This window comes from Athene cunicularia (genome assembly GCF_003259725.1).
Source record: "Athene cunicularia isolate RWA chromosome 3 unlocalized genomic scaffold, athCun1 chr3_part1, whole genome shotgun sequence".
In the NCBI taxonomy this organism is placed as follows: domain Eukaryota; kingdom Metazoa; phylum Chordata; class Aves; order Strigiformes; family Strigidae; genus Athene; species Athene cunicularia.
Window position 1 is genome coordinate 98,477,425 of NW_020799097.1, and position 26,411 is coordinate 98,503,835.

Sequence of the window (26,411 nt, forward strand, 5' to 3'; positions counted from 1 at the left end):
CCAAAATAAGCTTGCACTTTTTGAATGACTTCCAGAAGAAAGCTTCTGGCAGAACCCTGGAAGGTAGGCTGCACTTTGCATCAGGACAAATACTGACTTGTACTCCCCTGCGACCTCTCAATCAGCTACAGTAGGATAATGCTAATAAATTATTAATCAAAAATGGAAAAGGGAAATGTCATAAGACTTGAAAAGTAAACAAGAACAACATTTAGGAGTGCTAGCATTATTCACAATGCTGAATTAACTTATTTTTAGGCAGCCTAGGAGGTTATTAAAAAAGCACAAGTTAAAAGGGTTCTTCCAAAATCACAGACCCAGACACTGCAACTGTGATAACAGCATCCACTTCATATACAGAAGGAACCAGAACAGAAACGGAGAAAGACACTGCAATATATTGTTTTGATTATTTTATTTTTTTTAATCTTCAAAATTTTCTGCCTTGAGACAGGAATGCATGATAGATAGAAATGGCTCAAACATCTTCACATGAAACACTCTTAATCATAATTCATTCACAATTATTTTTCTAAAGCATCTACAGTTACATAATCCCACCCATTTCCATCCATTATCACAGATTTAATTATTTGTTAAACAGTAGTTGCCAGCAATTGAAAGCTGTAAGGCTTTGCATATTAGTAGAGTCTTCTGAACTACAAACACAAGAATATCACAACTATAACTCTCACTTTACATGGCAACCCCAGGTGACAGATGTTCCAAAAAGAAATGTGTTGCTTATGTGGAGTTCATAAAAATGACAGAGAGAGCTCTGTGCCTTGTTAGCTCTAAAACCCTTTCTCCTTTACTAAGACTATTTACTAAACTTACAGCACATTCCTCATTTGGAACCAAGAACTTGGATGAGTTGACCTTTATCTTCCGTTGCTGCTATCTGGCACATTTGCAAGTCAGGCATACTAGAGCTCTCCAGTAAATATGTACAGAGCAAGATGGGTTGCTTGGAATCCATATCTCCCTCCACCTGAAGGGAACTACTTTGAGGTTTTCTGGAACTGTTGTAAACAAGAGGATATTTTTTTATATATATATATATGTGTGTATATATATATTTATATATTTTATATATAAATGTTCTAAATGTCCTTTGGGAGTCCATTTGTTTTTATCTTTCCAAATGATGACTAAATACCTGATCTGTAGCATTTCTCCTGAGAAGATACTAGTAAGGGAATGACAGTTTTGATGCACTTTGGAATGGCACAATCACGTAAACGCTTGCACAATTAAGACTTATGAACTCATCCAAAGTTTCTAAACATGATATTCTAACTAGGAACTAAAATACCAGCACAATGGAGCAAGTTAAAAAAAGAGAATTCTATGTAATCAAAATATAAACAAGTACATAGGAAATGGATATCTGTCAGTAAATCTATATCTTTTTAAAGTAGGAAACGTATGCACTTAAGAAAAAAATGTAGCTATCTGACAAACTTTGTAAAAAAAAAAGTACTTTCCAAATGCATAACAAATGCCAAGGTATCCCGTAACTGGCCAGGTATAGCCACATGAGAGCTGCATGACTTAGAGCAACCTGGGGAGGGGTGGAGTGGAAACAAAAATCACAAAAACAACAGATCAGGAAGTCTATGAAAAGGAAGGGGGGGAAAAAAAAAAAATAAAAAATCACATCACTGTCTAAATTACTGTATGCTTATATCACAATTGCTAAAGGAGCTGGGGGGGAGGGGGGAGGGGCAGGGAAGAAAAGTAGAGATTGCAGTTTAATGATTCTTAGAGTTACCCCTAAAAATTCAGAAGAAAAAAAATTATCAACTTAATACACTAATCCTAAGCACCGATTTAATAATTTAAGTTAACTATATTTCTCCTACTAGGGATGGAGCAAGTTCTGCTTGAAGGCTTAACGTTTAACTCTGGAGCCCATCTGACGTCTGTGTTCTTGCCAGTCTTCCTCTGATATTCACATTAAAGTCACTGAAAAGATTCTCTTTAAGTTGCAAACTCTCTAGACAAGCAATTCTTTGAAGACAGAGTTATGTCCCACAGTTTAAATCAACTTTCAGGTCATGAAAAGTGAAGCACACCAGTATTTGGTTAGTCTGTTATTGAATAGTCTGTGAAAATGGAACAGCAAACACTGTTCCTCAACAGGATTTGCCTTAGAACTAGCAGCACCCAGGGCAGACCAACTGTGAACACATCCAGATTCCACTAGGAATTAGTAGTGTTAGAAAATTGCATATGTGTTAGATCAAGAAGGCATCGCCATACACGTGGCATTGTTACATTGTTTTTCCTCTATTTTTCTCATTAAGAAAAAACAAAGGAAGACAGCCCTACCAAACAGCTTTTTGGTTGTTCTTTTTGTTTGTTTGTCTTTGCACCTGGAAAACGCAGCACAGTACTCTCCAGCTGGAACAGCTCAGCGCTTCCCATCAGCTTAGATCTTTCAGAAAGCACTTTCACATAGTTAAGGTGGTCTACTTCAGCTAATTCTCAGAGCTAACTTTTTTCCAGTATATATTTCATGCCACTTCCTGACAGCAGTTTCAGAACTGAAATGGATCTATGGTAATGTCCACTACTAACCGTGACCAGATCTTGACACAGACCATCAAGACAGGCCCTTGGGATGGTTCCACACATTGAACTGAAGCTCAGACTAAAAATCTCACAAACTCAAAAGCTGGAGTGGTCATGATTCTCAGCTAATTTTCCCTATTTGAACCCTCACCCTGTAATGAAAGCACGCACACCAAGGGAAAATAACAACCGCCTGAGCTGGGAGTGTTAAGACACCGGTGAGTTATCTTGCTGCTCTTCAGTGACTGTGGATTCACTGTGCTCCTCACTCATCTCATTGGAGGGCTCCTCATAGCCCGGCTCGGTGGGATCAAGGCTGCTCCCCTCGCTTTGCTCTTCGCTGGCCTCCGCAGACTGCTCCAAGTTGCTCTCCAAAGAAGCTGGAGAGCTGCCAGTTACACTTTCATTTTGGTTCATTTCATTAAAAGGCTGTGAGAGAGGTGCGGGAGACTGTACAGCATTTTCACTGACAGGGATGGGCACTTTGGTTGCACCAATGTCTACAACAATGTCATTTTGCGGTAGAGTTACCTTCTCCACAAGTTTCCATTGAATAATACTCATGTCTTTTCCTCCAGTTGAAATCAAGTGACCATCGCTATGGGTGAAGCTGACATTTGTCACATGACTACTGTGAGCACTGTATTTGTGACTTGGAGCCTATTGAAAACAAGCAGAAAGATAAATCACATGCTTGAATAGAAGAGCACATGATACTGAAATCTAAAACTATTTTTGCTTAGCCCTTCAAGAGATCTCTTCATTCACATATGAGTAATGAATTATATTTACATTTGGTTTCCTCCCACAATAGATCCTTTCTTAAGGCTTGTAACCTGGGACAGATTTAGATCTTTGTTAACAAATGGACTTAACAACAAAGCCAGCAAACAGAAAATGTCAAGCCTCTGCTCCAGAACTTAAGGATAATTATTGCCACTTCCCTTTTAGGTATATTTTCTGTGTTACATATAAACTGAATGGGGAACACCATGCTCTTGTCTCTACCACTGTTCTCAGATATAAATGGGCTATTTGGCTGCCAGGTTCCAAAAAGACCAAGCTGGAAGCAGGTATCTGGCAAGGAAAGCTTCATGCAGTGCAAACAAGCACACAGACTAGACTGGTCTAGACTTACCTTTGGCTTGGAACAGGGATACTGAAAGAGATGGACCTTACAAAAATCATCAGCAACTGCTATCACTTTTCGGTTATGGGACCTGACAAGGGCATTTATGTCTGTCCCATCTGATCCTTCTGGCCAAACTCCTAGGACAGAACAGAATAGATATTTAATGAGGATAGTTTCAGAAACAAATTAGACAACCCATAAACAAAACCAAAATCTATAACAAAGCTGAACGAAAGGTAAATATTCAACTGGAAAATGAAATATGCATTGCATTAAATGCCATTAATATTTTGCTAGTCTAATACTCCCCTACCTCCTGTTCCCCCGTACCCTCAGCCTCAGCCAAGATAACCTCTCGGACTCGACATACAATTCCTGTTCAAAATCTCAGTCTAATTTAAAGCTTATCTTAAGTTTGCTGCTAAAACTGGCAACTCTTAATTTAACAGTTTCATTCATGCACAAATGTTTTAGAAGCAAGAATGATGCTGAAGCACAGAACAAGCCCAGGTACTGTATATTATGCAAAGATTTATTTTGGTTTTATTTTAAATCTTAGTATTTGCGTGATTCAAGGGAGACAACTGATTGATGATACTTTGCACAGAAACCCAGCCTGTAAGACTTTCATAGATGTGAGTGCTGTCAAGTGCTTAAGTACAATTCAATATGCTTTTAAGCGAAAAGAATGACACAGATATGTCTAGACAAAAGAATAACAACATTGCCTGGATGAAAAGCACTGAGCAAATTGGGGAGAGGGGAGGCTCTAGTTTTAACAAAAAATAAAGGCCCTAGAGATTCCTATAACAAAACTGATGATTCACATCTGCAAGAAAAGCTGAACAAAAAGTAAGCAAGGGGTTCTAAAATATTAATTTATGCCAAAGGTACCATACTTTTACAGGTCAGACTTGGGTTTCTGAGTTCAGGAGTTATGAGGAATCCACCCCACCCCCCCTTCCAAAAAAAAACCCCAAACCCCTGTGTATCCAATTAACTGAGAGGGATGTTCATTAGCAGATATGAAAATACCTTCTTTCTCCCTTAAGTCACTGACTTTGGTAAAATAAAAAACATGTGCTGTCTACCATTTTATACAGCACAAAAAAACAACTTAGAACTGCCTTGTCTTTTTCAGACTCCCATACGATCTCTTCTTGTTTTTAACCAAAACGGCAAATAGCATTTAACTTTAAAGTTGTTTTTTTTCCATTCTTCAGTGGGTGGAGTAAGAACTTTATTTTCTCTGAAGAATAACAAAGACAGCTTAAGCTTGTTACAAAGCCAATAAGCTACTAATTTACTAAATAAAAACATGAAATGCTAAGGAAAGTATTCAGAAACATTTTAGTGCTCTCACATCAATGAAATCAATCTGAAAAATATATACAATTTAAGAATTTTAAAGTAGTTCAAAACAAATTTTAACTTTCTCCTGCGTTCTATATATAAAATACTGTTATGAGGTGGGAGTAATAAATTAACTTATTTCAAATAAGTTTCCTGAAGTTCCAGCTACCACCTTAGGCAGACTGTGCCAAATAGCTATGCCATTTCCTCTTCTTTTTAATTTAAGATTAAAAATACTAATATTCAAGATTGCATCTCTTATTAAACATCTAATGTGTTCACAAATTAGCAGCTCTAAAGGTAAGAGAACCCTTTGTCATAAGACAGCAGGATTTGCTTTCAATGCATCAGGCAAACATGGAAAAAACAAGACATTAACACGACCAAGTTCTTAGTTCTTAATAAGTGTAAAAGTAATAAAAAATACAAAATAATGGGTCTGTGTTATTAGGTATGACAGCAGCACTTCAATTTTAATAAATTTTGCTAGCCAGCAGTAAGCCTCTCACAAGAATCAAACAAAAAGTGTGGGAAATGTACAGTAAATGAGAAGTGCTCTGGGTGCAGACTGATGATACTGCTCAGCCAATATAGTAATATCAACTGCCAAAAAGGAGCAATGCTATTCTCATCTGAACCATGCATTTCCATCCTCTTTCTTCTGCTAACAACAGTACAGTGCCTGAGCCTGTGGACGCACTATCCACAGAGCCAAATTAGTAAAACACATAACCCCAAAAGCCCAGATCCCACACACTGAACCCTCTCTCCTGAACATCAGAGTGAGCAGCCCCTGGGATTGTTTGGATCCCCAAGCCAGCTGATCCTCAGGTCAAAGCCAGACTTCTTTGGGCAGCAAATATCTGCTAGGTTGGCTTAGCTGCACTGTCTGATTTTAATGGGAAAATACTTGCCTTTGTCTGAGACTGAGCCATAATTTTAAGATTCTGTAAAGGGTGTCAGACTACCAGACAATATAAAATTAAGGCATGATGAATCTTGGCTGGGAAGTTTAAATATATTCTGTTCTGCCCCAGAATAACATCACATTACCTGCTTTATCTACTTCATTCCCAGGTCCTCTGGCACACTGAGGATTTTGAGAGCAGTTGAGACTAATTAAACTTAATCCAGAATACTTAAAGTTTGTATTAATCCAAAACGGAATGCAAAAGAGGATCAGCAGACTTACCCACTTTTTAAAAACAAAAAGTAAAAAGGCTTCTCAAAACAGTGGTTATGGGAGCTGCTCATCTCCAGCCTAGCCCCAGTCACCAGTAGCTTCTATCTGACAGCTGTTAAAGAGACAAAGCCAATGGTCTAGAGAAGAACTCTTTCTGCACTCCCACACCATATCTCCTTAGGTCAGGAGTAAAAGACACTTCTGGGAAAGCACTGGGATTCAGAGAGCTGCTCTCCTTATTCTGTCCTACCACCAAATGGAGTGGTAGAAGTTCAGTAACAACAGAGCCACCATCCACTGCCTCCACGTTTCTGGTAGATTTAAGTACTCTGATAAAATGTAAAATGGCTTTAGTTCCAAGGGTATTCCAGAAGGAATATTCAGTCCTTTTAAATTGTTTTCATTGCTCCTGAGGAAAGATGTCATACTAGCATCAGAGTTTTGCTTTTCACTTTCTCTAGCATCTCTCTCCTGAATCTTCTGGTACTCCATTTTAAAAAAGGCATTTGTGTTGCATTATTTCACAGTAGCAAAGACAGTGAGGGAATGACTGCTGTGGATCAATTCCTTGTCAGCCTAGGCTCACATGCACAGAGCATCAGGACAAAACAGCCATCTACTCTCTACTTCAGGCTGAATAAACACGTACACAACACAGTTCACAATTCTCAGGCTAATGGGAGCCAATACTTTCATCAAACTAGCAATAAGCAACAGTATTCAGCTCCAGAAATAGCACGTTCCTGTTTATTTCTGCTACCTACTTCAAGCTTTGAACAACTGAAAAATAATTATGCAGCTTATTAACCAGTCAGCTTCTTTCTCTGACACCTTTACTTTCCCTGCTCTGTCACAGACCTTTGGTACCCAGAAAGGAGATCAAGCCTGCTTATAAAGCACAAAGGCCGTCCACCCAACCAATATGCTACACAAAAGTGTCAGTGTTAGCCCACTCATCAACTGCAATCCTTCAAGGTTACTTGCTCATTAAGTACAACAGTCCTAAAATACGCACAATAGGTGTCAGAAGCTACAGAAAGCACTGAGACTTCACTGATTTTCTTCTACCCTGCATATAAACTGATATTCCAAGTTGAACTCCTAGTCGTTGGGAAGAAAAGATTTATAGACCTAATCCTTACCTCTAAAGAATCTGCTGATTTACCTGCTTTTGATGATTCCAGCATGAAGAACAGAGGTAGGTATCTGATCTCAGCAGTGGAAGCAAGACATTCAGCATCCTGCTCACACAACTTGGGTTTACAACACTGACAGGCCACCTTTTCAACCCCTCACAGATGGGGTCCTCATTTATGGCCAAGAGAGCTGCCTTCAGCAAAAGAGGTTTGAACTGTCTGGCCACAGTCTCAAATTGCACTGTTAAAATCAGATCTGTCAGCTTTCTAAGTTTTTTGGTACATTTTAAAAATAAACTACTAGTTACACAATGTTCAATCTTGAAAGCATTTCTGCTCTTTAGAAACAGTGTATATTACTCACCTTGAACTACAGGTAGCAAAGTGCTGTCATGATTTTAAGTCACTAACTATAACCTACACTCACATAGTCTTATTCCCATCCAAAACCAAGGTAATCAAAGGAGAATGCAAATGTGCCATATGAGCACTTTAAAATTCAAGCTTTTTGCTTCACTGCCTCCAAAATTGGTAGCCTAATGTGACAGCAGAAAAATCAAATCCCAAACTTAAAGACTAAATAGAAATCAATTGTACATTGTAGATAAAGCATCCAGTGCTCTGTTATCACAGACAAGTATTGTGGTCAGTCTCTTTGGTCTGTCATCTCAGCACCATCCTCTATAATCATTAACAGCGTATTTCTAATGACAAGTTGAAGCAAAAGAAAACACAAAAGCACAGCTTAAAAGCAAGTTAAATGGTGCTTACCGAACACCTGGAAGCCTAGCACACAAGTGTATGTCATCCAATCTATATCCTTACAGTCAGAACGATTCCTGATAAGCTTACAGCCATTTGGAATGTCCCCTGTTAAAAAAGTGAATGATGAGTTATGCAATATAAAGTTATATTTACATATGTGCTCTTCGAAGGTGCTAAGACAGTAAAACAACTTGGAATCACACTGTAGAAGCAAAGACAAAGCAATACCATTTTCCTAATTCCAGATACTTCAAGCTTTGCTTGGTATTTGAGTGACATTTTCTTCTCATTTCCCTCTTCAGACCAGCATACCTCAAAAACACTTCCCTGCAGCTTGAGTCCCCTGCTACCTACTCTATCAAATGCTTTAATAAAGTCTGTAATAGAATAATTTCTCCTTCCTACCAGCTCCATTGACGTGCTAAAATTCAATCAATCATTCAGGAAGCTCTCCTTTTAGAACAGAGAGTGAGAACTGCCAGAGAGAGCCTTAGACTGCTTTTCGACTTCTAACTAGGAAAGGAAAGATTGTCTATCTTTTGATACACCAGACCAGTACTAATGGGTCACAGCTCTTCGCTTCCCCATACAGGCACCAACACTTCCTTTTGGTAGATTGAGATATTGTACTATCCAGATTTGAAACCTAAGCTGTGACAGGCAGAATGAACATGTTAAGGTGACAGATATTTAAACTGCTGGCTCTTCTTGCCTGTACAGAAACAGAACTACAATCCTCATGGATCTATTTAAAGCCACAGAGACAAGAACACACACACAAAAATTTAAAATCAGACTGATATGCAGTATGCAAGTTGAACTTTTGACATAACCACTATATGTTACATTAATATTTTTACATATTAAAAAAAGACAAACAAAAACATTATTACCACTAACCCATTGAAGTAGTATTATTGCTTTGCTTAGTTTTCAACAACACCAGCCAATATAAAATTTTAAAAAAGAAACCCCAGAACAGAACAGTGGCAGAGACCCACTGATTTTATTCTCCCAAAATAAATGGTATTGTTGACACTAATTAGACAACTGTATATATTATTTTCAATCTACAGAACTTTGGGCCAACATCAAAATGTAGTGCCACTTGTTCTGTAAATTCTATGCTGTTAAACTGATTTATGACCTTGTAAAGAAGTAACCTATATTTAGCATTGCCATTAGGTAATACACAGCTCTGAATAACATCAAGATATCAGGTTACACAAGTTCAAGTTGCTTCCTTTGTCAGTAAGCATTTTGTGCAGTCCTGATCAAACACACTCTTCTAAATATTCTGACAGCTAATACGTACTTCTGTTTCCAGTGTATTTAATTTCATACTTACAGTATAGGATTTCATAGTCTCCTGAGTTTGACATTATATACTTGTTGTCTGGGGACCAGTCAAGGTGTGTAATATAGCTGGAATGTCCCTGGAGAAGAATGCAGTAACACCAACATGAAAACACTCATTTTAATTCAAACAGAGCATGAGGTGCACTCACAGATAGGACAGTTAACAGCAAAAAAGCACGTCCCCACCCACCCCACTGTCTTCTGCAATTCACTTGTGCTCCTTTAAAGGCTCCTTACTTCAGTGTCACACTCGCTAACAGCTAAAAAAAAAATGCAGGCTGGGCATCGTGCCTCTCCCTCTGCACACTTGTAAAGTGCATCCCTCCTGGATCCCAGAACAATTTATTCTTACAAGGTACCTTGCTAAAATATGGATGAACTCACATTTATTTGTACTTGAATTAAGGACGAATACGTTGCTACTAATTGAGAAAGGTAAATTGCACAGGATCATTTTTAGATGCCAATGGAAAAGTGACAGATGGGACCTCTATTTTATTTCTCTATCCATTCAAAATAATTTCCATTAAATGCATGCACATTCAAATAACCTTTGCTCATCCTATAAACTTAGGATACCTCAGTGAAGAACCACCACGTAAAACTACAGGATCAAGGACTGGTGTTACAAGAATACCTTCGAAAGCTTTTTGAAAGTCTCTACTGTGCTTACACTTGCATGCATGTCAGTGCCAGCTTTGAAAGGAGTCTTCCCAATAGGCACAGACTCATCTATACAAGAATCAAAATACTTTGGCCTAATTGCTTAGTTATCACCATCAAGAGCACACTGAGGGCTAAACATCCATCTTTGTTTTTGAGGGAGAACCTAAATGCAGCTGGTCAGAATATTTTTCCTCTGCACAAACTTTTTTGTTGGTAGTAATAATAATAAAGCTATGAGAGGCTCCAGAGAAGCCACAAATTTGTATAAGGTAGGAATCAATTATTTCTCTGTAGAGGAAAGGGTAGGAAATTTTAAAAAGTGACATCCATGTCATTCCTTTCTTCCTCCACCCTTCCTTACTGCTTCTCTTCCTCTGTTCATTTTCTCCCCTTCCTAGTCATTCTGTCAGGCAACAAAACACCACTTTCTTGACTGACAGATGCCAATTATCTCCCTCTCTCAGTGGGCATTATGAAGATGGTGCCCCTCGGCCCCCTGCAAGGTCCTTTGGCCAAGCCTGTACCCGCCATGCCAGGGCCGTGCTGGAGCACTGCACTGGCTGCCGCACCACCCACCACACCAGCTTCCTACACAGAGAGCTCTACGAGATGCTGACGGCTTCCAGAATTACACGTAACAATACACCCGTGTCTGTCTCCCTGTCCCCAGGCTTTCTGTGAGAGATTGCAAAAACATTTAGGAGAAAAGCTAGCCTTTAAGATTTGTTTACTTATGAACTAGTGTCTGCCTCAAGCAGAGGAACTCTGTATTGACATAACTGCTTTGCAGTCATGGGTGGGATATGTGATATCGACATGTAAACTTGGTATTTTGAAAAAAAAAAAAAAAAAAAAAATTTAAAAAAAGCACAATTGGCTAGGAATTTTTCTCTCCCACCTTATTTTCCAAGTCTTCAAATTTGCAAGCTAACTCCAACATGGAAAAGAATTGGTCAGTCATTTACTAAATCCTGCCAGACATTTGGCAGCTGTTAAAATTCCTGGGGGCAGCGGGGGAGGGAACAAAGCAATTGGCCAGGGGGCTCCATGCTGCAAAATCCCTTCAGGCAAGCGATCACCGAACTATGAACTGGAACTAACATAACATTGTCATCATATTTTCAATAGGACGATCCCATTTTCTGTTAAAATCTTTCTTTGGTAGCTGCCCAATGATAAGGTAACATTTTACTCTTTCTGTACCTTTATATACAATGAACATAATTACTCATATTATCACGGACTAATAAAACTATCTGACTAAATGGAAACCCTCTCCTTCACTGGCAATGTTTATTTGTTTCAGACTTAATTCTGAATGCCCACAGCCTATCGGATGGGCACACTTAATTATTTCAGGTTAAGACCAATATATCAAATACTTCAGCGTGGCTGCCTGTGTGGCTTTCACCCCACGGCCCTCTGGGTAAATGCACAGCACTTGCTTTTCCTTTGCGAACAAATATCTCTGATGTAAGGCAAACAGAGACAGAGACAGCTACCCTGGAGCTGCTGACACGCTGGAAGTTCATACCCCAGCCCATACCTTCACATTGCTGTCTGCATAGCTGGAGCCCTCAAAAAACAGCTGCACTAGTCAAAACGGTTGTTTCAGCTCATTGGAAATTATTTCTGATCGCACCCAACACCATCCCTCACTGTGGAAACATGCTCGCAGGTCAGAGACTCGCCTCGCTGGCAGCAGCAGAGGGTCTGGTCATGACTGGAAGAGGATTTAGATGTAACAGTGGGCATACAGCCCTTATGTGCAAGCTGATGCTGTTTAAGTAGATAAAATCCCTCTGAAAGTATTCAAATAATGTACTGAAGTTGGAAGAAACAACCAGAAGTTGACTATCAGGAGGACTGAATCATACTAGTCAGAGGTCACCCGCGAGGCCACTGAGCCACAGCAGAACGCCAGACAGACAGGGTGCCAACGCCCAGGCACTGGCCAGGGGAGCACCCCACTGAGCATCAAGCTGGTAGGGTCCTGCCGACGTGCTGGCAGGTGGTGGAGGGGGGGCATGGGGCACCTGAAAGTGGACCAGCAGCCTGACAGCGTGCTCCAGTCAGCTAACACGCTGCTGCCTTCTACAAAAGCTGGAAGGGTCAGGGGAGCTCAGCCCGACAGAAACCAGATTGCTGATTGCTAATTTTGGCTTCTACATGCAGTCAAGTCAGTCTGAAAAAAACAGTTAACAGAAATCTGCTGTGAAGCCTTAATGATTCTGCCTGAGTATAACAATGCTCACTTCTCCCATCCCAATTTTCACAAACTCCTTTCCTGCCAAGGTAGAGACAGACAGGCAGATGCTGGTTTAAATTACAATGTGCTCTTTCCTGATACATAATACATGATATACAGAAATAAATGATCTCATATGAAGTACATAGCAAGCTAAATATTATTTATGTTAAGATTAGCCATCTCTGAGTGATTTTATCTTTTATGGTTAAAGAATAAGTGATGGGGTGAAATGCTGTACTGAAGTGCAGCCATCCACTGCTGTCCCCACCAGTCCCACTGGGACCCCAAGTCTGACCTCCCCGTAGGCTCAGCCCCTTTCCCACCACCTGAGCTCCCTGTGAAGGCTGCAGATTTGATTTCTTGTCTCATGACCGTTGTGCTACCGGCTAACGCCCTCACCACCCTGCTTGGGGGCTGGTAGGACACTGGCTCACTCTGTGCCACAACCCTGCCACTGAGGAGTCCCCAGCACACCCAACAGCCTTCTTCCCCAGCTGCATCCCGTGCCAGCGCTGAGCCCTCCCTGCCAGCCTGCACACCGCAGGTATGGGGCAAATCCCCTGCTGCTGACCACCCTGGCAGCAGCTGGACACAGGCTGCTCCGGATCCCCATAATCTAGCTGCGTGGGGTGTCCTCGACCAAATGATGGATGAAATCTCTCAAAGATACCATGTGTGGCACTGAATGACTGGCTAATGACTGTTTCCCCCTAACTAAGTTTCCACCGCAAGTCTTGCATCGAAGGTTGTAGAAAAAAATAATCTTAGAAATAAAAATCCCAAAACTCACACAATTTAGCCTTACGGTCCTATGACCTCTCATTTTCCAATTAACAAAGTAGCTTGAGAAATTATCTTATTTTTAAAACAAAAGAAATGCAACTGGTGACAAACATATGAAAAGTGTTTTGAGTAGGGGATGCATTCCTTAAAAAAAAAAAAAATATATTCACATTTCAAATGTGACCTATTCATGGTATCATTTGCAAATCCCATTAAAGTTCAGATATTATTTATGTAAATATTCCCACTACCCTGAAAAGACAGATGAACTTAAGGCCAGGATGTTAGATAACTAAACACCTTTTATGGAAAAAAGTATGTTGTTTTAGCCCTGGGACAACCTCATGTGAGTGAAAGGACTAATATAACTCCATTACTTGTGCTACATTGAGATTTATTTACCTTGTGCCAGAAATTTATTGTTAACGTATCCCCCAACTCCAAATTTTGTAGTTAACAACTGCAGCTGGAAACAGTGCATATTTGCAACCTCCAAAATTACATATTCTAATGAAATTCCACCATATAATTGTTATGTTGGTTCAAGGAATACTTTACCAACAGAGGGAAAATATCCCCAAACAAGTATAATATTTTCCCAAAAAGAGTTTCAGCATATAGGTACAAGGCATTTCTCCATCTTACTGCTCTTCCCATTTCCCATTTCAGTGAAAAAGTCAATAGTCTGAGAAATCAGTCATATTTGATGCAAAAGTGCTCACCTAACACTAACAGTTGCAGAACCCATCAGACTAAAGTTTTAAATCAATCAAATGCTGAAAAAAAACCCCATAAATGTATAACCAAAACTAAACATGGAAAAGCATCAATCTGGAGAGAGTTCCACTGCTTAACATCTTAGTGTATATATAACATCAAAATGCAAGAACTGCTGATTATATTTGCTCCAAAACTTACAGTGCATTTTCCATATCGGCTATACTTTCTTCCATTTTCTGTTACTACGTAGAGGTAAATAAAGTTGTCATGGGATCCAACTGCAAGTAAGGTGCCATCTACAACACAAAACATTTGATATAAATCAACAGAATGTTTGTTTTCTAAATTTTAATGATTTCAGGTTATCACTAAGGCAATAGTCTCAAACTACTGCTTACAAACTTCATTTAAGGATGTATAACTGTTTATGTTGTTTTTCAGCCAGTATCTGTTTACTTTGTGGATATGTTTTTTGGGCAAGGTCTTTTACTTATGCTTTTTCTAAGTAAGTGTCCAATGGACAGGTTATAAACCCTCAGACTGCACTGGATATGTGGAAACTGTTGACAGTAGGAAGACTTAAGTTTTCTGCATCACAAAAAATGCAGAACTCTACAGTTAGCTTAGCTTTGGAGCAGGAGACTGCATATAAATCAGCATTAAATAATGCCTAAAGAAGTAGAGCATTCAAGCATTCTAAGCAGTTTTCCAACCTGTGTCGTCTCCATTTAAAAAACGAAGTATGTGGACAAGAGTTGCCTTGAATCGTGATCAAACACCTCCACTGTCAATGAACATCAGTGCTTTAAAATAAATTGCTGCCCTTGGCAGATGTGGCAGCAGCAGAGGAACATTTTGCCCGCTGACATGGTATGTTATCCAAACGCAAACCAAAAACAGATTTATGAGAGTGTTCTTCCATCCAGTTTTAACAGAGAGGAGTCAGCCTCTGATGATCTGTCACGTCATGTCTGAAGAGGAGACTCAATACTGGCTTAGACCCCGTATAATCCCATAGTAAATACTTAACAGACACCTCTGACTTTCAGACAGACCTGAACTTAGTTTTATGGTTTTGTATTAATAAACTTCAAAAGTAACTAAGTATATTAAAATATCACTGAAATACTAAGCTTTTTAGAGACTTTTCTGTTAACCTGTCAACTATTTAGTTGAGAACTTTTAATTTTCCTGGGAGCAAAACTAACATTTATTATAGCAGCACAGCTCAACTTGAAAGAAAGGCTGGGAAAGGCGACTGTAATATCTGCAGTTACAGAACTCCAAGATTCAGCACATACAAAACAACCTGTAGCTAGTGTTCAGTTATGTATCAAGCATCTTAAACAATGCTTTTCCAAAGCTCTGCCTTTTCTAGAGACTGAGTAGTTTAACATCATTTATCAGAACAGACATGTCATTTATCAGCAATTATTCTGAATGCACAAGTCTGCCTACCTACTGAGTAGCGCATCACTGAGAGCTGTTCGTTGCCATCGGTGTGTATTGAAACCAGATCTCTTGTTTCCGCATCCAAAACAAACCACCTAGAGAGAGGAGAATTCCAGTGAGTACCACTTCCACTAAATAAAAAACCCAAGCAAAACAGCAATAATCATTGCCCGCCTTCATCTTCTCATGCTAGCCCCTCAAGGGCAGCGCAGTGAACATCCGTTTTTAATGGAACACTTTTCTGGTTCACAAAGTGATAAAAATTCCAGTGAAGAACATATACAAGATCTGAAATACAGCCCAATTTTTCCCCCTTCCCTTGAACACTGCAGTAATCACCAAAATGCCTACTGAATGATATGCTACCAGATAGCTAATATGACTGCACTTTATCACCTGAAGCCTTAAGGCTACAGCTAAATTTCAAGCTATTCGTACTTCTCCATTTGCAAATCAGCTTTGACATAAAAACTGATCTTTCAATTTCTATGAAGAAAAGTTAAAAAAACCCAAACTAATTAGAAACACTAGAAGGGAGGGGAAAACATTTCCACACTCATTTTAAACACAAAGTATATTCTAACTTGGTACTTTCCCCTCGGTCCTTTCTGTTTCTATGAATAATGTTATAAAACTAAGAAGGAATAACCATTTACTGAAATTTGATGGTTCATAACCTAGCATTATTTTTAATTTTCTGCTTGGATGGTTTATAACTAAGGTGATAAATGGCTTATTTTGTTATTTAACAATAACTTTTAACTGCAACTGCAGTATTAGTTGTGAGGTGCATGTAGAAAGCTGAGAGAAGCTTACAAAAACTCAGTGGCCCATACACAAAAATGGCCACTGACAGCAAGATGGGCAAGATCAGCAGAGCCTGAACATCTTGCAGTGGTTCTAATGCTCACCTAACTCCTAAATTCAATGAAAATTAGCAAAACAAAGACAATGAAAACTTAATTAAAATATACATGCATATCATGAAAATGTAAGATATCATCATGGCTAAATACATTAAAGCTGTACTCAGAATTTAATTTATTTTCTCCAAACTTCTGATTTCACAATCATAGGCACATGGCACAGCCAGGTTTCCATCCCTAGTGACAAATGGCAAGTTCACACACTGTGGAAATGAGTAAGGCAATTCTACCCGCTATCTCATAGTGAACTCAGTGCAACACTGCTAAAGCTAGGACCATTTAATTCCATAAGAAACTTACATAACCTAAAATAAACTCCAGGAACAGCACACATCGCTGCTTTCTATGGACGGAGAAGAGATTCCAGCTTGTGCTGATACAGTGTCCAGCAGCTAGGTATCTGGAAAGTGGCCTGGTCCCAATGACTTAAAACCAGCTTGTGGTTAGAGAACCACATGAAAGAATTTAAATGACAGAAACATTATAAAACCCAGCCCCACATGCCATGGACTACTGAATAATCAGTGTGCAAGACACGTGGAACCAATGGAAATCAACTAGTTATGTTTGCATTGGACAGCAGCAGAAACTATGCTCAGAGTTTCTCTGCTGTAATCCTCTGCTGAAAGTGGACTTTTGATTTCCAATCTACACAGTGAAGCTTCACAGGTTCTCTGAATGCATTAGGAGTTACAAATTGGTATTCTGCTATTTAGTTCAAACTATGCCCCATTTGGCCCTGCCAAATGCTTCATTAAAATGTTGCCTGGCTGATAACCCTCATAGAGGTGTGGACATTAAAGAACAAAACAAATAAATAAATAAAACCCCCGAGCAAAACCACAAAAAGGTTTGGCAGGGGAGAAGAGAGAGGGTACCTATGACATTTGGCACCCATAGAAAGATAAACAATCACTCCATCATGACAGCAAAACTGCTCTAACAGTACATCCTGATGGGATAACAGAACTGTGAAGAACATGGGGAAGCATCGCTGAGTTGAAGTCATCCGGTTTTCAAAGCAACACAAGAAGCAGGTCTGAAAGCCAATGTCCCATCATCTTATTCTTATTTTGTGTTTTCCTGAATCCAGCACAGGGTGGAGGCTCCCCATTGCTTCAGCCCAGGTGGGCGACATACCTCTTGTGCGCAGACAAGACAGCAAAACAGGAGACATGAAGACCTTTTGTTTTACCAGAAAACTTAAGCACTATACTGCAAAAACTATTTCTCTAGCAAGATGACACAGAATGATGCCCGTTTGTTTATCCTGAACAACATAATTGCTGTGCCTAGATATAAAATCTGATGATCAGCACAGTAACAACCAAAACCAACCTTCTTCCACAGAGTGGATGGGTACCCCCCTCCCCTGCCCTCCCACAGGTGACCATGCTGCACAGCACTTCTGCCTTCTGTGTTCCAAAACACACAACCAGGGCAGGGCAGGGCAGCTGCTGTGGCAGGGACATGCCTCTTCATGCTGGCTCTGAGACAGGCTCTTTAGGTTGGTCTTTTGAGGCTGTTACCTGAACCAGGTAATAATCCTCCAGTTAATATTATGTAAAATGAAAAATACCCAAAGCCTAAAATGCAGCCATTAAAACACGCAAAACTTCCCTATTTTACTGAAAGCACAGACGTGGTATCGTGTGGTATCAAACAGAACGCAAAACTTCTGCTGATCTCAAGTGCACACTGAACTTAATTTGGCATCAGGAAACAGCATTTTGTGACATCAGCCCTTCTCCAAAAATAATTCTGAACAGGAGATACTAGCAGCAATCTTAGCTGACCATGGAAAGAGTCAGTGTACCGTGACAATTTTGATAATAGTTTAAGAAAGGAAACACTGGTCACATCTAGCTCAGCTGTTTCTGGATGCTTCCACAAGCTGTAATCAGACATGCTCTCTTTAATCTTCCAAGCTCTCCCAATGCCATCACAAACACTGCAAGTGTCAGACAGAAAGCCCGTCACCGTGAAATGTGTCTCTAATCTAGCAGCTACAGCAGTTCATCAGCATGCCCCACAGAGGTCCTTCTCCCAAACAGCTGGGCTCTACCTCAAGACTGTGTTTTGGGAGAGAATTTTCCTTCCAATACAAAGGTATGCAACATTCAAACCACAGCTGACCCTAACAAAGTCCTAAGGGCTGTGAAACACAAAGCCTGACTGCCAAGTGAACTTCTGATCTGTACATCAGATTAAATAAACGGACAAGTGGTATCCCAGCTGTAAGATAGTGGCTCTTTCCCTTTTTCTGATTTTTATTGATTTTTCTCCCAATTGTTACCAAAGATAACATGCGTACTTGTTTGTGAGTTCACATAAACAGAACTTTTGCCATTTTCATGTTTCTTGTCTTCCCATTCCCTTGCTTAGAAAATGTTTTTAGAAACAAACCCCCTTAAGACCAGTCTCTTTTGGAAAACAAATTCTGACCCATGGCAGACATTTTATTACTGATAATTCACATCTGTGAATGTAAAATTTTTCTGATTAATTCACCAGGGAAATGGTATTCCAAAGTTGTAATATATTTTTGCACTTACACTTGCAACTCCCATGTTTACTTAATACTGAATGTTGAACCTGCAAAGCATTCATCAGAGTGCACAAACCAACTCATTTTAAAAGATTGGTTCCCTGGGTTATTTAGGCTTCTACATCTTAATACCACAACAGATGCTGAAACGACATAAATCTCACTAGCTCTACTGACTGATTTATCTCCTTGTGGCTCTGGCTTATGCTGGTCTTGTCCTTCAGCCTTCAGTTTTCTTAATAATACTAGTATTTTTGTAAGAATTTTATTAGTCTATTTTTGTCTGCAATGCTTTTGAGAATGCACAGCAATCAAGATATTCTATGTAAGTCAGAGAAAAATCTACTTCCCTGCAAAAAATACCACTGGCAGCATGGCAAAAGGATCTGTATAGTGCCTTGAAAAAAACATGTTTTCTGGCAGGATTTCTGATTGCCAGTCCTTTTTCCTTTTCCAGCTGTGCACTTCCAGAAAACAGCAGGATTCACAAAAAGCACTAGTTGTCTCCAAACCAGGCTTAATCCCAGACAACTGATGATCAGGCACACAGCAGGTATTCAAAGAAGTGGTAACAAAACCTGCAGCAGGCCATTTGCAGACAGCCCAAAAAGGGAAATGATACTGAAATACTCATCATGGGAACTGGTACATGAAAAAATAGACCAAAACCACGACATGTTGGCCTGATAAAAACACACCACTGTAAAACAACAGACAAGAATGGGGAAAGAGGTAGAAAATTCAATTTTCTTCAGATGTCACAATTTTAGCCATCAAATACAACTTTCTTAAAGCTCCATTCCCTACCCCTGTTTTACTAACATTCATTAGATTAGAATCAGAGTAGCACTAGAATGGCAACAGACAGACACATCCAAGGTTTGGGTTTATTGAGTCCTAAACAGATTAGACTCATTTAACTTTTGCTTTAAGCATTCTGGGCTATGAATCAAGTTACTAAATGACTTGTTATGGGTCTGAGATTATTTTCTCCTACATTAATCGAGATACATCATGCAGTGCTCATTCCTTGGGAAATAACTCCCTTGGACCGGATTATCTGGCAGAGAAAGCACCATGGGATGCCACTGGTTAGGCAGTAATTTTAAAAATGGTCTCTTTATCTTGATACAAAACTCCATTTATTTCTTATGCCCTTGTACACTTATCAGGCTTTATTTCAATTCAGATTCATTTGTATATCTCAAACCTATCACTGAATTGCAATTTCAGAAGACAATAAAATTATAATGGTGAAAATATAACTGCTTCATTCCAAGAAGAACAGGGTAAAAAATAAAAATTAAAAAAAAAATCCCAAGGCCTTCATCATAAACTTTTCCAACATAGTTTAAACTGGTTGCCTCAAGTAATGTAAAAATAAGAATCTAAACTGAAAAGTGATGAACTGAAAAAGTAACATTATTTTCCCCCTTCCAGAGCATTTAAAGTCAATCAAAAGCAAACAACAGACTGACTGCTTTGTCTGCTCAATATGCGTTGATTGTGCTTTGATGCAATTTCAAAAATGTCTAATAACTCCCAAAAAATGTAGCCTGAGCTTCTTTTCCCTTTTCCCTGTTTCAAGGACTATTAAGCCAGTATCTTCTGTTCTGTTTAATGAAGGTAGAAACACTTGTTCAATTTAATGCTACAATTAGAAAGAGATGAAAAATTGAAAAGGTACAACATAGAAACCAAATATATAAGAGCTCAGCAAGATAGGAAGGTAAACTAGGTGTTCTAGCCTGATGCAACACCTAATGAATTCAGTGCAGACTGCATCTTCATCTTGAAGAAGATAATTCCCTAAGAAGTACTGAACTTTTTGTTTTTTGAGGAAAAGTTCAAGGGTGTTGCACACGCTCAGCAGTTTCTAAAAGGAAAGCTTCAAATTATTTTTAAGCATGAGGTTAGGTATAAAACAATTTATAGAGAATTAAATACAAAAAAATCCAATTTTCTTACACACACTATGCATTATTTTATCATCAAGTTGTCAATCATGAGGTATAACTGAAAAACAGAATAAAAATGCTACCAGATTTAATATGTGCTCATGAGTACCCTGTTTTTTCTTTTAATTGGTACTTGCTAAAAAAACATTGCATGAGACTCCTTTCTTGGGAGATGATACCCAGCCAGAGTTTGACCATGAATTAAAACAATTTTTCTTCCACCACTGAAAGGAACTAGAGTTAGAAGAGTCAGCTTGTGTTTTGATAGCTCTCAAATACGAAACGCTTTCAGGAACACTGTGACCAGCTCAATAGCACTTGATTGCAGCAATGTGCCATGTTGAAATTTGTCTTACACAAAAATCAAAATACCAGCCTGTTCATTTGCCCCTCCACATCAATTTAAAAGGTTGTAAGCATGTTTGATTTTTGAAAGAGAAAGATCTGACTGTACCTGTCTTATAAACTAATGTAATATACACACACAATATTAAAATATATGATAGTTGGTAAAGCCAATAAGGAATGCTCATGGAAACCCCTGAAAAAAAAACAGCTGAAAAAAAACCCAAAACAAACAAAAAAATCAAGATCAAGGCTTTCAAAGCGTAGTTAAGAAAATAAAATAGCCTAGCAACACTCAAATAATCCTTCTGTCTAACATCTAACCCATGTAAGAAAGATCTGCCCTTTTCCCCCAGGGATTTTGGGCTATATAACCTCAAGCAAAAAGAATAAAAAGCAAATTAATTGTAATTATAAGATGCGTAGTATCCAACTGTCTCCTTTAAACTTTCAATCATCACAACTCAGTCGAAAGGCATTTACCTGCCCGAATGTGTTCCTATTGCGACCACTGCTCCACTGGGATGGAAGTCAGCACAGTGTCCCGGTTCCTGAACGGAGAGGCACAGACATGTCATTCACCCATTCACCCAGAGTCAAACAACTCTCCTTACACCAAAGCTACTCTAAACATCTGAGGTGAACTGACACAGGAAAAAACAATCAGTTAGCAGCGTGTTTATAATCCTCAGATAGGTTTTATTTTAACGTATCAGTGACACGCACAACATGACCTTCTTGAAAGTAAAAAGCCTGAATTTCTGCGTAAAAAGATACTTTTGCTTGGGTACTAGGACAATCTAGCTAAAATATAAAATGAACAGTAAGGAAAGACACCTAAAGCCAAACCTTGCACAACTGTATGACATCCTCTTCAGATTGTTTGAAAAATTGGGAAAAAAAGTTAAACTGTAACAAGAACAAAGGACTAAGTCTTATTCAACTCAGATTGTCAGGATGGCATCAGACAACGATAAGCAGATTACAGTCTATATACAGTGTCTGATGAGGCTGGGTAAGTCCCCCAAAGCTTCCAAATAGCTGTTTTTAAATCCATAACTACAGGATTTTTGCTTCTCTTGCAATCAGATGGGACAAAGATGTTGCAGAAAACTAATGCTTTTTCCTAATTTCCAGCTTTATATTTAACATTAAAGGTCGACATACATCTAGCAGCCTGGTCCATTCCAGTGTGTGGTCCACAGAGTTCCACATGCAAACTTGCCTATCTTGAGCACATGTTAAAAATAAGTCTTTGAAAGGGTGGGATGCCAGTCCCCACAGTTCATCTGTATGTCCCTGGAAAGAAAACACATATGATTTAACAATGAATAAAATAAAATTGTTAAAATAACACACCAGCAGGGAAAGTCTTTACATTTTTGTTTAAAAAAAAGTTGTGCTTACCTGTACCTCTACTAGGAAACCATCGTTAAATGTTCCCCGCAAAACAAAGTTCCGTGAAGTACCCACTAAAAATTGATCTGCTTTTCCTTCCGCTACTGCTCTGATTGTTCCATACTGGTCAGGAACCTAGGAAAAGAAACATCTGTAAAACCACACCATACATCTTGACAGATGCTTATTTTTGAAGGCCACAAATAGTGCATAACAGCAGTACCAGAACAGCAGTTCTCCCAGTAAAAAGGGACAATCTAATTGTGTTTACACAAGATCAGGACTTGACCAGAAACGTCTCTCATTTATTTGTTCAGTACAAGCATACAAGACGATCTCACTCCAAAACAATCATGATTATGTCATTTTAAGGTCTTAGAAAAAAATTACAAATTAAATTACATGGATTTTTAAGTGTGAAATACACAAAACAAGTGCACTCCACAACCTCACCCTATCTTATAAGGATAGAAATAATACACAGTTACTGTTTACTCTTCAAAACACATTGTGCAAAATAAGAAAAATTTTGTAGCACACAATAAATGCTTTCTGAATTTTTTAATGCCTCCTGATTAGCCTTAAGTAACTGTTCATATGCCTTATGTCAGCAATGACTCTGAATTTCACGGTTTATTGAATGCTGGAATTCTAATACACTGCTTTATTTTACAGTATGCATGTGTTTTGTTTTCTAAACAATTTATCTTCAGAAAATGCACTAATATTAGCCAAGCAACATAAAAAAATTAGCTTTAACATACTAACAAAAGGAAAACAGAGACAGTGATATGTATAGTATGTTACTTAAGCCTAAGAGTTGTAAATGATAGTCAATGCTTACTTGCTCTCAGCCATGTTTTCTAAAGGTCAACATTAGATTTGAGGTAATAACACACTCTAGATGGAACTAAACATACATACTATAAATGGACATACATGCTATAAATGGACACTAGATAAGTGGAGTAAACCATTATTAGAATAACTGTTTTAAGAACAGAGAGCTGAAGCTTCACATAAGCTCACTGATAGGCTGAAAAATTAAACACTTCTATAATACAACATTGTCATCTACTTAAAAAGACAGCAACCAGAAGATACTCTATCAACCCAACTACCAACCTCCAATGGGTGGGGAGGTCTCTGTCTTGCTAGTCAGTAACTTGCTCAAGGCAACTTCCTTGTCACTCTTGCTTTCTTACCTCAATTTCCCTTTCAGGATTCAAATCATGATCCCACAGGATGATCTTTCGGTCTTTCCCACCTCCAGTTAGCAGCATCCCATTCCTCATTTGACAGAGTGTGAACACACTGCCATCGTGAGCTTTGATTTGTCTGCTTATCTGATATACTCCTACATGCACAGAAAGAAAATAATAAAGAACACTACTTGTTTTTTCACCTGGGGTTTACAAGATGCTGTGACTTTTGGCAGAAGAATAAAGTAACTGTATAATAATTATTACATTTGGACTGTCATGCTATTAGTAATGCATCAGTATTGCAAACACAAGGTGGTAGTGTTTTCTTGCAGGATTAAAAGATAAAACAAAGGGCCTATCTTTCTGAACAGACACTTTTTTTGAGATTGATTGTCCTACAACTTGTGAAGGCAAGAACAACAACTATTTGCAAAATGCTTTCTGTTATCTGAGGGAACACAGTTTTTTCAGATGCAAGAAAAACTGTCCTTTAGAGTCAATAAATATTTAGAAAGTCATTATTAGAAAAGAATTATTTTATTAAAAGAAACTCAAAAGACTTGTTGTCCAGAGTCTTATGGGAATAAAAAGCAAATTATTTATAGCAAAGTTTCCAGGATGCATGAATCTAATATCTAATGCTGGATGTTGCCTCACTTAAAAATAGTATAACCAGCATTTGGAATCTATCGATATAGCAGTCTACCCAAAGAAAAACACTAGGAAGAATGAAAGAGAGATGAGAAAAATTGAACAACAAAGGTAGCAAAGGAAGCCGTCTGCATCCTAATCAGGTCTTCATGTCAAAAAAGAACTGCTGTAGGAAAGTATATTTTTAAAAAAGCAATATTCTGGTGTTTTGAGACTTGCATATTTTCAAATAGCAGTCACAGAAAAAGCCTAAAACACCCAAATAAATACGAGCTTAACATTGCTGACTCTGCTAAAGTCAGTTCAAGTCTGCGTGCTCTCACACTATGAAAAAGAGTTTGAGATCAAGTCCTGTCACTAATCTAATGTGATAAACCAACTAAAAGATACCAAATTCAGTGAAGCCAATGTAAATAAATGTCCTACTTGATATCTTCTAAGATTATACTGTGAAAAGGTTATTTTTGCACAAGACTTCAAAATTAAACATCGGATAATTTGTTATATTACTTTTCCATTGCAGTTAGTTTAAAAGACTAAGAACAAGATTTACCTACAAAAACAGACTTACCATTAAAATTTACTTTTTACATGAATGTTTTCCTGGCATACCAATTTAAACCAGACAGTTTGAAATAGCTGCCAAGTAAAATAAATTATCCTTGAATTTAGAAGTTACCTTAGGGCTCAACTGTGCCAGGTCTGCATATGCTAGGTAAAAAATAATTTTCCTTTCTTTTTTACTAAAGCTTTGCCCTAAAGAGTAAGTTTAACCCAAATTTCAAATCAGATGGGTTTTAAAGTATATTTTACAGCCAAGATGAGTATTTGCTAAACCAGATACTGTTATTTGCATAACTGGTACAACTAAGCATTATATCTTTCCTTCACATACAAGTCATATTAACATCATCTTCCATACTTAATGGTATTCCTCTGAGAGCAAGTATGGTACAACATATGCCTTAAGAGGCAAAGGTAGCCTGCAGAATTCCTCAAACTGATCCTACGGCCCTTTTCAAGTCTCAAGATGAAAGGAAAGCTGCACATTTTTTTAAATGCAAAACTTTTAGATAAAGTAGTTTTGATTCATTTCAGGTAGTCTCATTAATTATTGAGAAACTCTAGATTTCTCTTAAGTCAGCAAATTCATGAAGCTTGAAGGAGTTTAGTACCACTTGTTAATAACAGAACGTGTACACCCTTAGTCAGGCCTGTTTCCCTACTCCTTTTCTTATGCAATCCTTTATGTTTGCCTTCTACAGACTATCTAACATCTGCGATTAACTGTGAATGTATCCTACCTTTAGGTCCTTTTCCTGGAGTAGATTCTACAGTAGTTTTGCCCCATATAAGTATTATCCCACCTGAGTCTCCAGTGAGCACATCACCATTTCCCAAAAAAGCCAAACACTGAACAAATTTGGGTTTTTCATATTTCTGAAACAAAATAAGTGAAAGAAAGGGATAATCGCTTGTACTCTTTATGTAATTAGTATAATGTATTCACACCCATACACCCTGTATACACATGTAAGCAGAATATAACCTTTTTTGTTTGTTTACCTCTCTGCTCAAACAGTGAGTGATAACAATGGAGCAAATTATTTACAGAAAGTGTGAGCAGATCATTCCATTGATTTAAAACTGACCTGATATCAAGACATTCTTACCCCAAATATTCCCTGCTTCCTTGATAATGAATTGCCACTCCATGTCCAGAAAAATATATGAGATTTGCCACATGTTATTATGGTATTTGCATCAGTTGGATGAAATTCTACAGCAAGAACAACTTCATTTGTAGTCTGAAATAACATCAGAAATAGTGTTTATTCAGATGGCACATTCACTACTAGAAACACATGTAAAATCCCAAGTTTCAGAACAGAGATTTAAGGAACCAGACAGCTCATTGTATACTTGAAAGAATCCATAAGTGTTCTGTGCTAAATCAACTGTCTGAATGACTGCACATATCTTTTTTTTTTTTTTTTTTTTTT

The 26,411-nt window shown here is 38.4% G+C and overlaps 1 protein-coding gene across 5 annotated transcripts in view; it reads right to left on the reverse strand.

Moving 5' to 3' along the window:
* Nucleotides 1–398: 398 nt before the first annotated feature.
* Nucleotides 399–26,411, reverse strand: part of EML4 (echinoderm microtubule associated protein like 4) — a 129,132-nt gene continuing 103,119 nt past the window's right edge. For all 5 annotated transcript variants that reach the window (XM_026844368.1, XM_026844367.1, XM_026844366.1 and 2 more), the window contains 12 exons: nucleotides 26,082–26,216; nucleotides 25,713–25,848; nucleotides 23,758–23,909; nucleotides 22,562–22,687; nucleotides 22,322–22,453; nucleotides 21,638–21,705; nucleotides 15,384–15,472; nucleotides 14,124–14,221; nucleotides 9,495–9,582; nucleotides 8,153–8,251; nucleotides 3,716–3,846; nucleotides 399–3,237 (listed from right to left, as the gene is read on the reverse strand). In XM_026844368.1, the coding sequence (XP_026700169.1) occupies nucleotides 2,785–3,237; nucleotides 3,716–3,846; nucleotides 8,153–8,251; nucleotides 9,495–9,582; nucleotides 14,124–14,221; nucleotides 15,384–15,472; nucleotides 21,638–21,705; nucleotides 22,322–22,453; nucleotides 22,562–22,687; nucleotides 23,758–23,909; nucleotides 25,713–25,848; nucleotides 26,082–26,216 (1,707 nt within the window). In that variant the 3' untranslated portion in view covers nucleotides 399–2,784. The remainder of the gene's footprint in view (nucleotides 3,238–3,715; nucleotides 3,847–8,152; nucleotides 8,252–9,494; nucleotides 9,583–14,123; nucleotides 14,222–15,383; nucleotides 15,473–21,637; nucleotides 21,706–22,321; nucleotides 22,454–22,561; nucleotides 22,688–23,757; nucleotides 23,910–25,712; nucleotides 25,849–26,081; nucleotides 26,217–26,411) is intronic.